Source organism: Erpetoichthys calabaricus, chromosome 2, assembly GCF_900747795.2.
Source record: "Erpetoichthys calabaricus chromosome 2, fErpCal1.3, whole genome shotgun sequence".
Taxonomy (NCBI): domain Eukaryota; kingdom Metazoa; phylum Chordata; class Cladistia; order Polypteriformes; family Polypteridae; genus Erpetoichthys; species Erpetoichthys calabaricus.
Window position 1 is genome coordinate 324365973 of NC_041395.2, and position 12914 is coordinate 324378886.

The 12914-nt window shown below is 36.8% G+C and overlaps 1 protein-coding gene across 1 annotated transcript; it reads left to right on the forward strand.

Annotated features, from left to right (window-relative positions):
• The first annotated feature begins 455 nt into the window (after window positions 1-455).
• On the forward strand, window positions 456-8604 carry vax1 (ventral anterior homeobox 1). The gene is made up of 3 exons (XM_028793117.2): window positions 456-2066; window positions 4609-4796; window positions 7987-8604. The coding sequence occupies exons 1-3, from the start codon at window positions 1850-1852 to the stop codon at window positions 8512-8514; spliced, it is 933 nt and encodes a 310-aa protein (XP_028648950.2). The 5' UTR covers window positions 456-1849; the 3' UTR covers window positions 8515-8604.
• Window positions 8605-12914: the final 4310 nt, after the last annotated feature.

Genomic DNA, 12914 nt, shown 5'->3' on the forward strand with positions numbered 1-12914 from the left:
GCATTAAGATGGGACAAATTTGTTGTTGTGTGGCAGGAAGATGCGGGAGGTGCGTCCAAATAACAGCTTCGGGGCTTCAGCCGCATCCTTCTTTCTTGTTATTTTTTTCTTTTTTTTTTCTCATTATCTCTAAAAGTTAAACCCAGGGGTGTAATTTCCTGGCCACAAAGAGCCAAAGTCCCTGCTGTAATCCAAAAGCAAGAAGTGGCACATGTGACACTAAGAAACTTTTTCGGATTTGAACTTTTTTTTTTTTTTTTTTTTCCTTTGGCTTGTCTGGGAGTGAGACTTTAAGCTTCTAATTGCTTCATCCAAATTAACAATTTGGGGAAGGTCCACTCTCCCCATACACACACACACCCACACACACACCCACCCCCCACCTTCACATCCTTTTCTCCTTCACTTTCAACAGACGGCCCCACATGCTTTATGAATAGGGTTAGTGCAACATGTGGCCTTTCACCTCGCCCGAGCACCAGTGCCTGGCAGCCACACTCGGAGGATTGTTTGTTAATAGTCTAATTAGATAATTGCCATCTTTCACTCCTTTTGCTCTACATTTCCCATAAAGGGTTGAATAAGAAGAGCAGCGTGAAGAGGGCTTCTGCCCTGCGAGGTGATGAGGAGGTCTGGAGCAGGCTATTCGCACAAGGCCGCTTGCCTGAATTGAATCATTGTAGCCTAATCAATAGCTTTATTGGATTACTGGCCATCGCTGCTCCCGCAGATATTGTTACGGCCACAATGCAACGGCTAGGGTGACACTTTTTTTTTTTTAGTTGTGATTTTCCGCACTGTCTGTTCCTGGTGGATATATATGAAAAGAAGGACTTGCTTTTAATTAGAAGATCCTGAAGGTGGCTCAGAGTACTGCCAGGGACACTAAGAACGGCCGAGCTGTCTCGGGCAAGTGGAACATGGATGATGGCGGCGGAGCTGCCTCGTGAATAAAAGAGAAGGCTTCAGTGGAATCAGCTGGAGGGGCTTTGAAACGAAAAAATAAAGGGCACTTCCTTCTGCAGCCTCCTGCGTGCAACAGGGAAGAGCATGCTGCAGAAGGATTGCTGACATCGCTTAATTCACAGAAGGGGGAAGAAAAGCCACCAACCAATAATAGGAAGAATAACAATAATAATTAGAAACACAAAAAGAGAAGAAGTCGAACAAGAAGTCTAATGAAAGGCAGCCTCTACTAGCCTCTAGAAGTTGAACATGAAGGAGTGCGCGCCAGGGATTTCAGGATGAAACACCTCAGAAGTTTTTCGAGAAGTCTCATTCAACGGTCGTGTGTGTTGCAGGCGGGCCACCGAGACCAATCATTTCACTTTATTCGCCTTCTGAATTCTGCTTGACTGGGGACGGAGCACAGAAACCGTCTATTAAGACCCACTATATTATCCAAACAATTTAGTGTATTCATGAGGAAACGCAAATGTGGAGGCTGCAAAATTACCGTAATCAATTGAAACAGCAAGCGTGCGTCCGTCTGACTCTGATTATTTGGAGATCATCTAACATCTAGATGTGCCTGCGATGAGGCTGAGGCATTAAATCACGGTGGAGTTCTTCTAAGAGGAAGCCCCTGATCATTGGGCAAAGTGAATCTGGACAACCATCATAGGACAGCGAAACGGATGAACCAAATATCTCTCGTTGCATTAGGAAGCCGTTCTTGTGTTGAAAAGGAGCTTTAAAATTCATCAGCTGGACAGAACAGTGTGCAATATTGCCAACTCCATCCAGAAGTAATTTTGCACATACAGTATATGTGTGTGTGACTTTCTGGGGGGGGGCTTTTTTTTTTTTTTTTTTTTTTGCACTACGTGTTCGAGAGACACCAAGCAGCATGGATATCCGATATAATCAAGATGCCGAGACCAACGTTGTGCTGAAGAATGGGCTCAAGGAAGGGAAAGATAGCAAGGAATCCCAAGGAAACCTTTCGAAAACATTTCTGAAGGAGCAGCAGGATACTTTTTCAGCTTCAGGCTCAGCAGAAAACTGTGAAAAAAACAAAGGCAACTCCACAGATCCGGACTACTGCAGGAGGATACTGGTCAGAGGTGAGAGAAGGGCTCCTTTTTTTCTGGGCTCTCAAACTCTTCCTTGTCTTCAGTTGTCTTCTTTTGTTGTTATGTCCTGTTTTGAAAGCCCATAAAGAATACGGTGTGCTGCTCAGGCCACCATTAATCGGTCTTTTCAAAAAAAAAAAAAAAAAAAGAAATCAAAGCAACTAAGGACGCAGCGAAGGTTTACAGGGGCAGATCAGCCGTGCTACATCTTTTTTGGTTAAATGTGGAATTTTCAGAGGAAATCAGGTCATAGATATCTGTGTCCTTACAGACCGCATGACAAGTAGCAGATCTAAAATTCAGATATGCTTACATGTGTTATACTCAAATACATTTCCTTTTAGTGCCCAGACATTGAAACAAAGCAATTTGTATATGTTAGCATTTTCTCAATACTATTCTCATGAAATACACTGCGTTCAAAAGAAACAGAGTACAGACGTTTGCACAGTAAGCAACGATTCTTCATGCCAAACACTTACATTTAATGTTTTATTTCCGAACCAGCTTTATACTGAAATTCATAAATCTACACGCCAACATTAGGGATTGCGAAAACGTAGAATTTGGTATTGATCAAAATATACACATTTCATAATCATCCAATATATTTAAAATGAGATAAACCTAAAAAAATATTTTTAATATTGCTTTTAATACAGCTATACACTACCTAATGTGTGATACTTCACCAATATTTAACTTCATTTAATGTCAATACATGGTGAGTGGCGTACTGTGATGTTTTGATATTCTACCAGAAAGGAATGTTTCTACTACTAAAATTTATTTCAAGGCTAAACAAGTAAGAATGGCTACCAATGGCAGCAAAATTAGTTTTAGACACCAATACATTAATTGTTTAAATACCACAAATGTATTTAAAGATATAAACCATATTAAATAGTAATTTGCTCACTTCCAGCTCCATAAGCTTTATATGGTGTGTTCTTCTGAGGCTTAGTCTTGTCAATATATTGTCATATTTTAAAATATATGTGTTTCCATTCTCATACCCCAAATTTTTCCAGCACATGTAGAGAAATGTATAGAATAACATATCAAGTGCAATACATTTTTGAAGGCATTTAATGTGTATGTATACTTTACATAACAAACATTCCTATAATGTACAAGGACACTAATAATTGAGACAGACCATGAACATTTAAATATGCAATTCTAAATGGAAATTCATAATATTTTAAATAGTTACTTTCAGATAACAGATTGCTTGAGATAAATGTAAGAAAGGATCATCTTTTTAACTAACTCTAGTTGTATCATTATAATTTATAATGTGTCATTACTTAAAAATAATATGCTCTCCAATATATACAACAACATGATCTTTCAATGTGAAAATAAAGATTTTTATTTTTACAATTCAGATAGATAGATAGATAGATAAATAGATAGATAGATAGATAGATAGATAGATAGATAGATAGATAGATAGATAGATAGATAGATAAGAGAATTTTGTAGTCGCTCCTTATTTGTGGTGCAGCGGACCCTTTAACAAAATGAACCTTAACTGACTTTACTGACTGAAGGTCATGAAGACTACCACTGTGCCTGACTGCACTCTTCTTCCTGTAGTAAAATAGATTTAACTGCTTCATTTTAAAAAAGCTATTTTTTCCTTAAATTTTCCTTGTATTATATTTCAAACAAGCAGATTCATGATGCAAAAAAGAGGTATCTATTAAAGGATCTGTTTTGTTTAATTGTAATCTGAATGTGTTTCATTTAAAATAGAATATCTAACATTGGGTTTTATTTTTTAAGTGAAGCAATGTGCTTCTATTTAATAAGTTACTTGTCTGAAATCAGAAATATTTAATAATCGATTTGGCGTTCCTTGGATATTAAGAAAGGATTACGCAGAGTGTGAAAAAATGGTTAATTCTAAATAATTATAACAATAATTAGTAAGTCAATAGGAATGGCGTTTAAATTATTAAAAAAAAATAGTAATGTCTGAAGAGATCTGTTACTGTCAGTTTCCAATACATTTAGGTGAGCTGTCTGTGTGTTTGTATTAATAAATCCTAAGTATTGCCTTTTTTTGCATGCTTTTCCCATCAGGCCATATTACATATTTTGAAATGAAATTTGTGAATGAGAATGTGATGTTATGTAAAAGTTCTGTCAGCCATAAAAGCTTAATTAAGGAGCTAGGACCAAGTCTTTGTTTTGCATTGATAGTCTATACATTGTTTTAAAAGTATTTCTAACTCCAATCATTATGCAGGAAAATATAACAAATTGTAAATAATTGTGTTTGTTTTAAAATGGCTATTCATACTTTAATGTATTATAAAAAGTATGTGCCTGTGAGCACAAAAATGAAAAAATTGATAAGCTTATTAATAAATATAATAAGCAGTGTGATGTATTCAGTAGCTTTTTATGGACTCCAAAATACATCTTATGATTCGATATTGTAAATGATATTTTCAAGCACGGAGATTCCAGAGCACTATTCATAAGAAAAAAACGAAAACAAAAACATGTCCTTCCACTTCAGATGCCAAAGGGTCCATCAGAGAGATCATTCTGCCAAAGGGTTTGGATCTGGACCGGCCGAAGCGCACCCGAACATCGTTTACAGCCGAGCAGCTCTACAGATTAGAAATGGAGTTTCAGAGATGTCAGTACGTGGTGGGACGAGAACGAACAGAGCTGGCAAGGCAGCTTAATCTGTCTGAGACTCAGGTAAGGGTCTTCATTTTTACTGCTCAATAATAACAAACACGCCGCACACCCTTTGCTGGCGAAGAGAACTTTGCACCTTTAAATTCAAACGAAGGCATTTCACAAGACTGCTATTCTGAAAACAAATGAGTTTATAACTTTAAAAAGTGTGCCTGTTGTGAGATGTTTTACTAATTTTGTCCGGCTTTCAAATGTTTTTATGATCGATCGATTAGGTTTTTCCTTTCAATCAGCAAAAAAAAAGAAAAAAAAAGTTTGCATCTAAGCCCTGTTTTCACGGATATTTTAAATGTCTTACTTTGACTGGTAAATACCAAATATAAACGTATTTAAAGCAGCTCACACGTAGGAAAACGGGAATATAAAATGTGTGAGATTATCATAAGAATATCATTTATAATAGTCAACTGTGAATTTGCCGTTCCACCTAAAATGTACAATATTTTAGTTTTTAAAACATAATACTCCCAGATATCAAATTGTGCTACACTTCTGGAAAAGAACTAATGACGAGACAGTTTACATTTATTGTGAAAAATATTTGTCGACTAGTAAAAAATTAAAGTTTACTAAAGATTTATTAAAGATACTAATAAATGTACCTATTGTTATTACACGTATAATTTAAAGAGACACAGGAAAAAAACTGTTTTTAATCTGAAAGAGATTTGAAACAGCATCTTTGTTTTCCTCACATATTACTTATCACTTTGCTAGTTATCTATTAAAGTATATTCCTATTCATTTTTATTGCTTAATTAAATGTGCTTCGAATTTCTGTAACTGCTGAACACGCGCACCTGCGAGGTGACTCTCATTAAAACGAAATTAACAAAAAGCTTACTGTATGGAAAAATATTGCGACACAAAAAATATCCTTATTTGCTCAACTGTAACCGATGCGTGAATTATTTTAATCTGAGTTGTTTTTGATTCAGGAAACGCTTTAAATCCGATAAATGGGTAAATATAATAATAACAAATGGCACTATTTAATTATAGCGTCGAGATTCTGTCACCGAAAAACTTGCTAAAGATACTACAAGACCACCGTAGACTTGTTTTAATTCCTCTAAACATGGAAGGGAAACACAAAAAAGTGGGAAAAAACGCAGTGTCCATCATAGTACGATTGGGGGGTTTCTTGGGCATTTCTGTCACCCGAGGGGTAACAATAGCAACATAATAATAATAATAACGATAGATAGATAGATAGATAGATAGATAGATAGATAGATAGATAGATAGATAGATAGATAGATAGATAGATAGATAGATAGATAGATAGATTTCTATTCACTCATCATTTCAGGCGGAGCGAACCCTTTAACGAAATGAACCTTAACTGTGTTCAGTCATAGAAGGTCACGAAGACTATCAACTCTGCCTGAGTGCACTTTATCTTTTCTTTCTTTTTTGTAGTAAAACAAAATTTACTACTTTAAAAAGCATGTTTTACCTAGTTTTTCGTTTAATCGTATATCTAGTAAGAAACTAAGAGTAGGATGTATAGCTTTTTTATTGTTTTTGTGGATCTCTGCAGGTCTCTAAATGACTTTCTATTATTACCTGCCGCTATGCAATAGCTGTCATCGTTTTCAAGCTTCAGGGAATGCCCAGTTCATAATTTCCTATGCTCCTGGTGAGATGTCAACCACGTGACCACACGGTACCGATCTCATGCTTATTCAGTAATCCCTCATCGGGACGTTACATTTTACTGCGGGGACGGTGTTTTTTTTTCGATTTTTTTTAACTTATTCGTGTAGCTTTGCTCACTTGGCTACAAGGCAAAGGCAAAGGCACCAGGCGCGGCGCTCAGCTGACGTGACTTCTCTCCAGCAAACTGCGAAAGCGTCACGATACTGACTCGGTTGCTAGGGAGATGTGACGGATGAAAAGTGCAGGTTTTTTGTAAGCGAAACTTTTTTTTCTTTTATTAAAATATTTTTGTCGATATTTCGCACTTTAGAGTGGGCTTTCAGGTGGTACCATGTCGTTGTGAGGTGAATCTTTAAAAAGATTTAAAATTCTCATGGCGCACCCGCCTACAGCAGACAGCAGCCCCCACCTCTCCACGAATCGCTCGGCCTCTCTTTAACGGTAGATTACTCTGATTATGTCAATAAGTGCTTTACTGTAATTCCACATTTATCTAGCCCTGTTGTATACTTTTAGAAATAATTACTAATGGCAGGACTGTTGGCAAAAAAAATAATTACGCTTTAATTGAAATGAACTCAAACCAGTAAATCTCACACCTTTGTTGTTAGCTCTGACATACACATACAAATGAACCTTAGCTGACTTTACAGATAGAAGGTCATGAGGACTACCAGCTCTGCTTGAGTGCCCTCTTACTCCTGTAGCAAAACATATTTAACTGCTTTTCTTTACTAAAACTGTTTATGTAGATGTTTTGCCATGCATTCCTTGTCTATCAAGGACCATTTGATTTTTTTTTAATTTGTATTATGACGAGTTCAAAACGTTTAGCTGTGATTTTGATAAGGAATTTATAGAAATAGTAAAAATTGCAGTAAGTATTAAGCATTTTGTTTAAACATTTTGTCAAAGCATGTATGGTGGAAACATATGCACAAGCAAACACAAAAAGTAAAAAAAAAAATAACACCTATGCTTGTCAAAAATAAGGTGCCAAAGTGGTTCTTCAAGGCAATGCCATAGGGGAACCATTTTTGGAACTATCCAAATAAAGGCTCCAGAAACACCCTTTTATTTAGATCCGCAACAGGTCCTATAAATAAGCATGAATAGATGACAACAGATTTGTGAAATACCAAAGGGTCCCTTATGTTAAAAGGACACTTGCTGGCTATAAGTTAGCATTTCTGTCTGCCTCCTGGACATTAAAGATTTCTATTTTGTCTGCATATTAGGACACATTTCAAATCCCAAAGAATCAATTTTATATGCAAAGAACACTACCCAGAATGAAATGGTTCTTTGTCAAGCAATGGCTCTACAAGGAACCATACAGCCCAGTAATGTTAAAACCATTATTTTTAAGAATGTAGTGCTTTCCTAATGTTACAGTTATGTTTTCCTGTTTATATACTTTAAAATGTTAGTGAATTTTACACAAGGAGTGAGAGAACAGAAACAAAAGAGACTCTTTTTGAAAAATCCTAATCCCTTCTTTTTCTGCTTATTTGTCGAACACTTGCAGGTAAAAGTCTGGTTCCAGAACAGGCGCACTAAACAAAAGAAAGACCAAGGCAAGGATTCTGAGCTTCGCTCGGTGGTCTCGGAAACTGCAGCCACCTGCAGTGTTTTGAGGCTTCTGGAGCAGGGCCGCTTACTGCCACCACCAGGCTTGCCTGGACTTCTGCCTCATTGTGCCAACACCACCCTAGGATCAGCCTTGAGAGGCCCATCCATGAACATTGCCAGCAATGGCACCGGTACAACAGGCTCAGGAACAGCTGGGAGTTCACCATCATTACCTGCAGTAACCACATCTGGAGCACCTTCTGGCCTGCCCACCTCACCACCAGGCCACGGCCTGTTTAGCTTCCCAATGCCCTCTCTCTTAGGTTCGGTTGCCAGTCGGCTTTCATCAAACCCCTTAACCATGGCTGGATCGTTGGCGGGAAACTTGCAAGAACTGTCGGCTAGATATCTGAGCTCATCGGCCTTTGAACCTTATTCTAGGACCAACAGTAAGGACGTTATGGACAAAAAAGTCCTGGACTGACTGACCTCTTTATCTTCTGTCTTTGCATCTTGTTTTTCTGTTGTTGATTCACCTATGAGGAGCCAATAAATGTTTTCACACTGAAAGTTCCGACATGTAATAGTCCAATATTTTAATTGGCATCAGAACGCTTTCCACGACAGGAGGAGAATTATTTATTATACAGTAAATTCAATGACAGAAATATGAAAGAAGTAACACATCATCATATATAAAACATGCATTAAGCTGTTTGGAGAGCATCAGTGCCATTAACCACATTCGATAAAATGTTAAAAAAAAAAAAGAAGTATCTTTGTTATGCAGAGCACAAGAAAATATTTATACACTGTAATAATCCAGATTCCCAAAGCATGGATGAACACTGCTGTTTGGTTGAGACATATAGAAGAAATTCTCAATAATTATCTTCCCTTTTTGGTACCTGCTTATGAACTTAATTTCTCAACCGAAATGACACGGATAACTGGGGATAACTGGGGTAATGCATTGCATTACAAACTCAAGCCAGCCATCTATTATTTATAAGCATTTGGCTGGCTTGCTGTGTGGCAAGCAGTTTAACCTACAAAACAGCAAAGACGCCAGCTTGCCACCACGCTTTTAGGTGTAGTATTAAGCACCAGGCAGGCCCATTTTTTGTTTTTTATAAAACCTGATTGAAATAATATTTTGTTACAAACACTGCTGTATTTTCTGTTTGTCTCAAGTTGATCCTTTAGAATTGTGTTACGTGTATAATGTAGATATGGTGATCTTTGCAACGTTAGTAAATCCCACGTCAGATCCTACAGCATACCAGCTGGGTAAAAAGCAGCATGTCTGTAATGTTCTGTTTATTTCAATGCAGCTCCAAGAGACATCCAGAATTGGCCACTGTCTGTTTTCAATAGCAAACGGTAATTTGGAGGAGAATATGGGATGTTAAAAAACACACAAAAAAACCCCAAACATTCTCCCCTTCGCCCTTCCTGCTTTTCTAATTGCCTTCTTTTATAATATATGAGCCGTCCTAATGTGCCATCCATCTTGGTCATACAAACAAATGAGTGCGTGTGCTATATGAAACCTACTGTAGTATAAAGCAAAATATGTAACAAAAAACTGTTATTTTATTGTAAATTATTTACGTCTGTAATTAATCGAATTATCGTATATTGGGAGGAGAAAATGAATGAATGTAAAATTTCAAGTGTAAAATCCAATGAAACTCTTGATACTGTTTGTGTTGAACCTCTTGAAAACTGTGATTCTGTGGTGCGAGTGTGAACATATTATTATTATTATTATTATCATTATTATTATTATATATCTATATATATATATCTATATCTATATGACTGAAACGCTGATGTCTGCTTTTCTTCCTTTGTGTGTCCTCATCAGCACAGAATTTATCTGAGACTATTCACAGTGAAGGATCAGGCCTTGTTCTGCTTTGTTCATTTGGATAAATATGTGTTACTTTTCAACTTGTTAGAAATGGTGGGGCCAAGTGTTTTTAAAACAAAACATCATTTAGACCTGAATTTTTCATCTTACGTGATGTGCTCTTCATTTGGTATAATCTTTGAGTTTTCGGCATTAATGATTAAGATGATTATCATTTGATCCCATTTACATTACAGTTATTTTTACCTAAAGCAGTTACAAATGATGATGCAAGTCCTGAAAGTGTAGTTGACCGGCTTGAGGTTTTCATGGGATGTCAGCTGGGATGTGGAAAACTGCACCGGCAATGATACTCCTGCTTCGCCATCGGGTATTAACATAGAAAATGGACACCCAGGGCTCATGTGTGTACAGATATTTTAATATTTATAAACTTGGACTTCTGATAGCTGATGCAACACACTCAACATCACACAGACAGCCAAAGATGAGGATTAAGCAAGCAACACTGCACATTACTCTCCAATATCTTGGCTAATAGGACACACTGTACTGTACTGTACATAAACCGTATGAGATAATATCAATGTCTAAATAGAATTCAATCAATCTCTCTTTCCACATCGTTTATCCGTAGTAAGCATGACCTCAGACTGCTACATTGTACTTCTCAAACTTCATGAAACAATTGTCTCCTAATTTTAGAAATGTGAGGAGTGGTTGGTCAGCCATGAAGCGAGTATGGAGTGGGGATTGAACTGGCAGCCTGGTCTTTTACTAATGGACCACACCGCCTGTCACTAGATTCATTTATAATATACACCTTTTATGAAAAATATTCGTAACGGAAACAGTCCAATTTACTGAAGCAGTATTTGGTTAAAGCACAGCATGCTTTTCTCAGTCAGTTAACAGAAAGCCATTCATGGATACCTTCACCACAAAGCACATGCAAAAAATAACAAGACTAATACGAACCAAACTCTTCACGTGGCACTTGTATAAAAGTTCAAGCAAAGTAAGAGAATTTGTCAAAATCACTACTGTGTCTCACTCTCACTTTGTTTAAATGTTTAGTGGCTGGGAATTCTTTTCTTTTTTCTGTAAGCCCATGTGTACACACAACAATTTAATCACATCAAACAGGCATTTGCAATTTCCCTAAAGCCTTAATGTCTTCATTGGAGTGACTTTATTCATTCCTCACACAATGTAAAATATTTCAGTGTAGTATTTATGTTTGATATAATTATATTTTTAAGTGTTGTGTTACGCTTTGCAGAAAAACCTCCAAGGCATACATTTTCCTATGTGTTTGATAGTTCAATAACAATGTTTAAAAAAAAGGCCTCTGCTGTATAGCCCATTTCACATTTAAAGAAGGCTGTTGTGACTCTGGTTTTTTTTTTTCTTTTTTCTCATCATCTTCATTTTTGGAGGCTGAAAACAAACATTTAATTGCCACCCCAAGGCTGTGCCTCTTCTGCTCATGCCGCCTCTTTGCACTTTAAATTACAGCTGGGTTTGACCAGGTGTCTGCTCAAGTGCAGCAGGGTCAAGCAGACTGAGATCACTCTTTATTCTTGTTCTTGACCTGCCGAGGCACAAAGAGCAATTCCACCTTTTTATTGACTCTAAGCAAGACTGTCAAATCATCCTTGAACCTGTGAGCTCTTAATCACATGCCATCTCAGCAGAGGATGTGCCTCTGCCACGTGAGATTTTGAGCCCCCTAATTAAGGGGGACCAGGAAATCCCTCATACAATTACTATAAGCAGGTGGATTAGAAATTGCACCTCTGTGAAAAATATGTGAGCATAAGAAAAGGGAAGGCTTTACTGTATGAAACAACCAGGAAACATGCATATCTGACTTCAAATCATCCTTCTCAATTTCCGTCTCCTCTTACAAGTTCAAAGCCTTTTCATTCTGTGAATCAGCTAATCATGCAGAGGAAGCAATAAGAAGTACAATATGAAGACAGCTAAACAAGGGACTAAAACCATGGAAGAAACAGACCAGGCCGTGGCTTAATCTTCTGTATGTTCCCAAAGAGAAGACTAGGCAGGGGGCTGGCTATGAATTGGACAAGATCTCTGATAATGTCTGCTCAGCACTCCTTCTACAAACATCTTATTTTACATTGAGGTGGAAAATCACCAGGTCTAGGAATGTGCTATGACAACAGCAAAAATACATTCACTTGTAAAAGTCCAGTTCTCAGGGATGGATGGATAGACAGATAGATATGAAAGGCACTATATAATAGATAGATAGATAGATAGATAGATAGATAGATAGATAGATAGATAGATAGATAGATAGATAGATAGATAGATAGATAGATAGATAGATAGATATGAAAGCCACTATATAATAGATAGACAGATATGAAAGGCACTATATGATAGATAGATAGATAGATAGATAGATAGATAGATAGATAGATAGATAGATACATAGATAGATAGATAGATAGATAGATAGATAGATAGATAGATAGATAGATAGATAGATAGATAGATAGGAAGGCACTATACAATACATAGGTAGGTTGGAAAGGCACTATATGATAGATGTTTTACAGATGGATTGCAGACACAAGTGTACAGCTCTAGATGCTAGCCCACAGTTCCCTTTTTCTTCTGATGTCTTTGTGGGCCAGCATGCCATCTAGTTTGTAAGGTTGTTATTATTTGTATTTTATGTTCAAGAAGACGAACATTACAACGGCATGCTACTCAATCAAACTAGTAATTTCAGTATGTGAATTTCCCATCGGGATTAATAAAGTATCTATCTATCTATCTATCTATCTATCTATCTATCTATCTATCTATCTATCTATCTATCTATCTATCTATCTATCTATCTATCTATCTATCTATCTATCTATCTATCTATCTATCTATCTATCTAATAATCACACAACAGATAACAAGCATTTATCTTGAAATGAATGTAAATGAAGACATGAAGATAGATAGATAGATAGATAGATAGATAG

What these genes read in the sequence shown, in the direction of transcription:
- vax1 (XM_028793117.2), top strand. Translation starts at nt 1,850, where the DNA reads ATGGATATCCGATATAATCAAGATGCCGAGACCAACGTTGTGCTGAAG. An exon ending in CAGGAGGATACTGGTCAGAG is followed by an intron (nt 2,067 to 4,608) that starts GTGAGAGAAGGG and finishes CTTCCACTTCAG; the next exon opens with ATGCCAAAGGGTCCATCAGA. An exon ending in TTAATCTGTCTGAGACTCAG is followed by an intron (nt 4,797 to 7,986) that starts GTAAGGGTCTTC and finishes GAACACTTGCAG; the next exon opens with GTAAAAGTCTGGTTCCAGAA.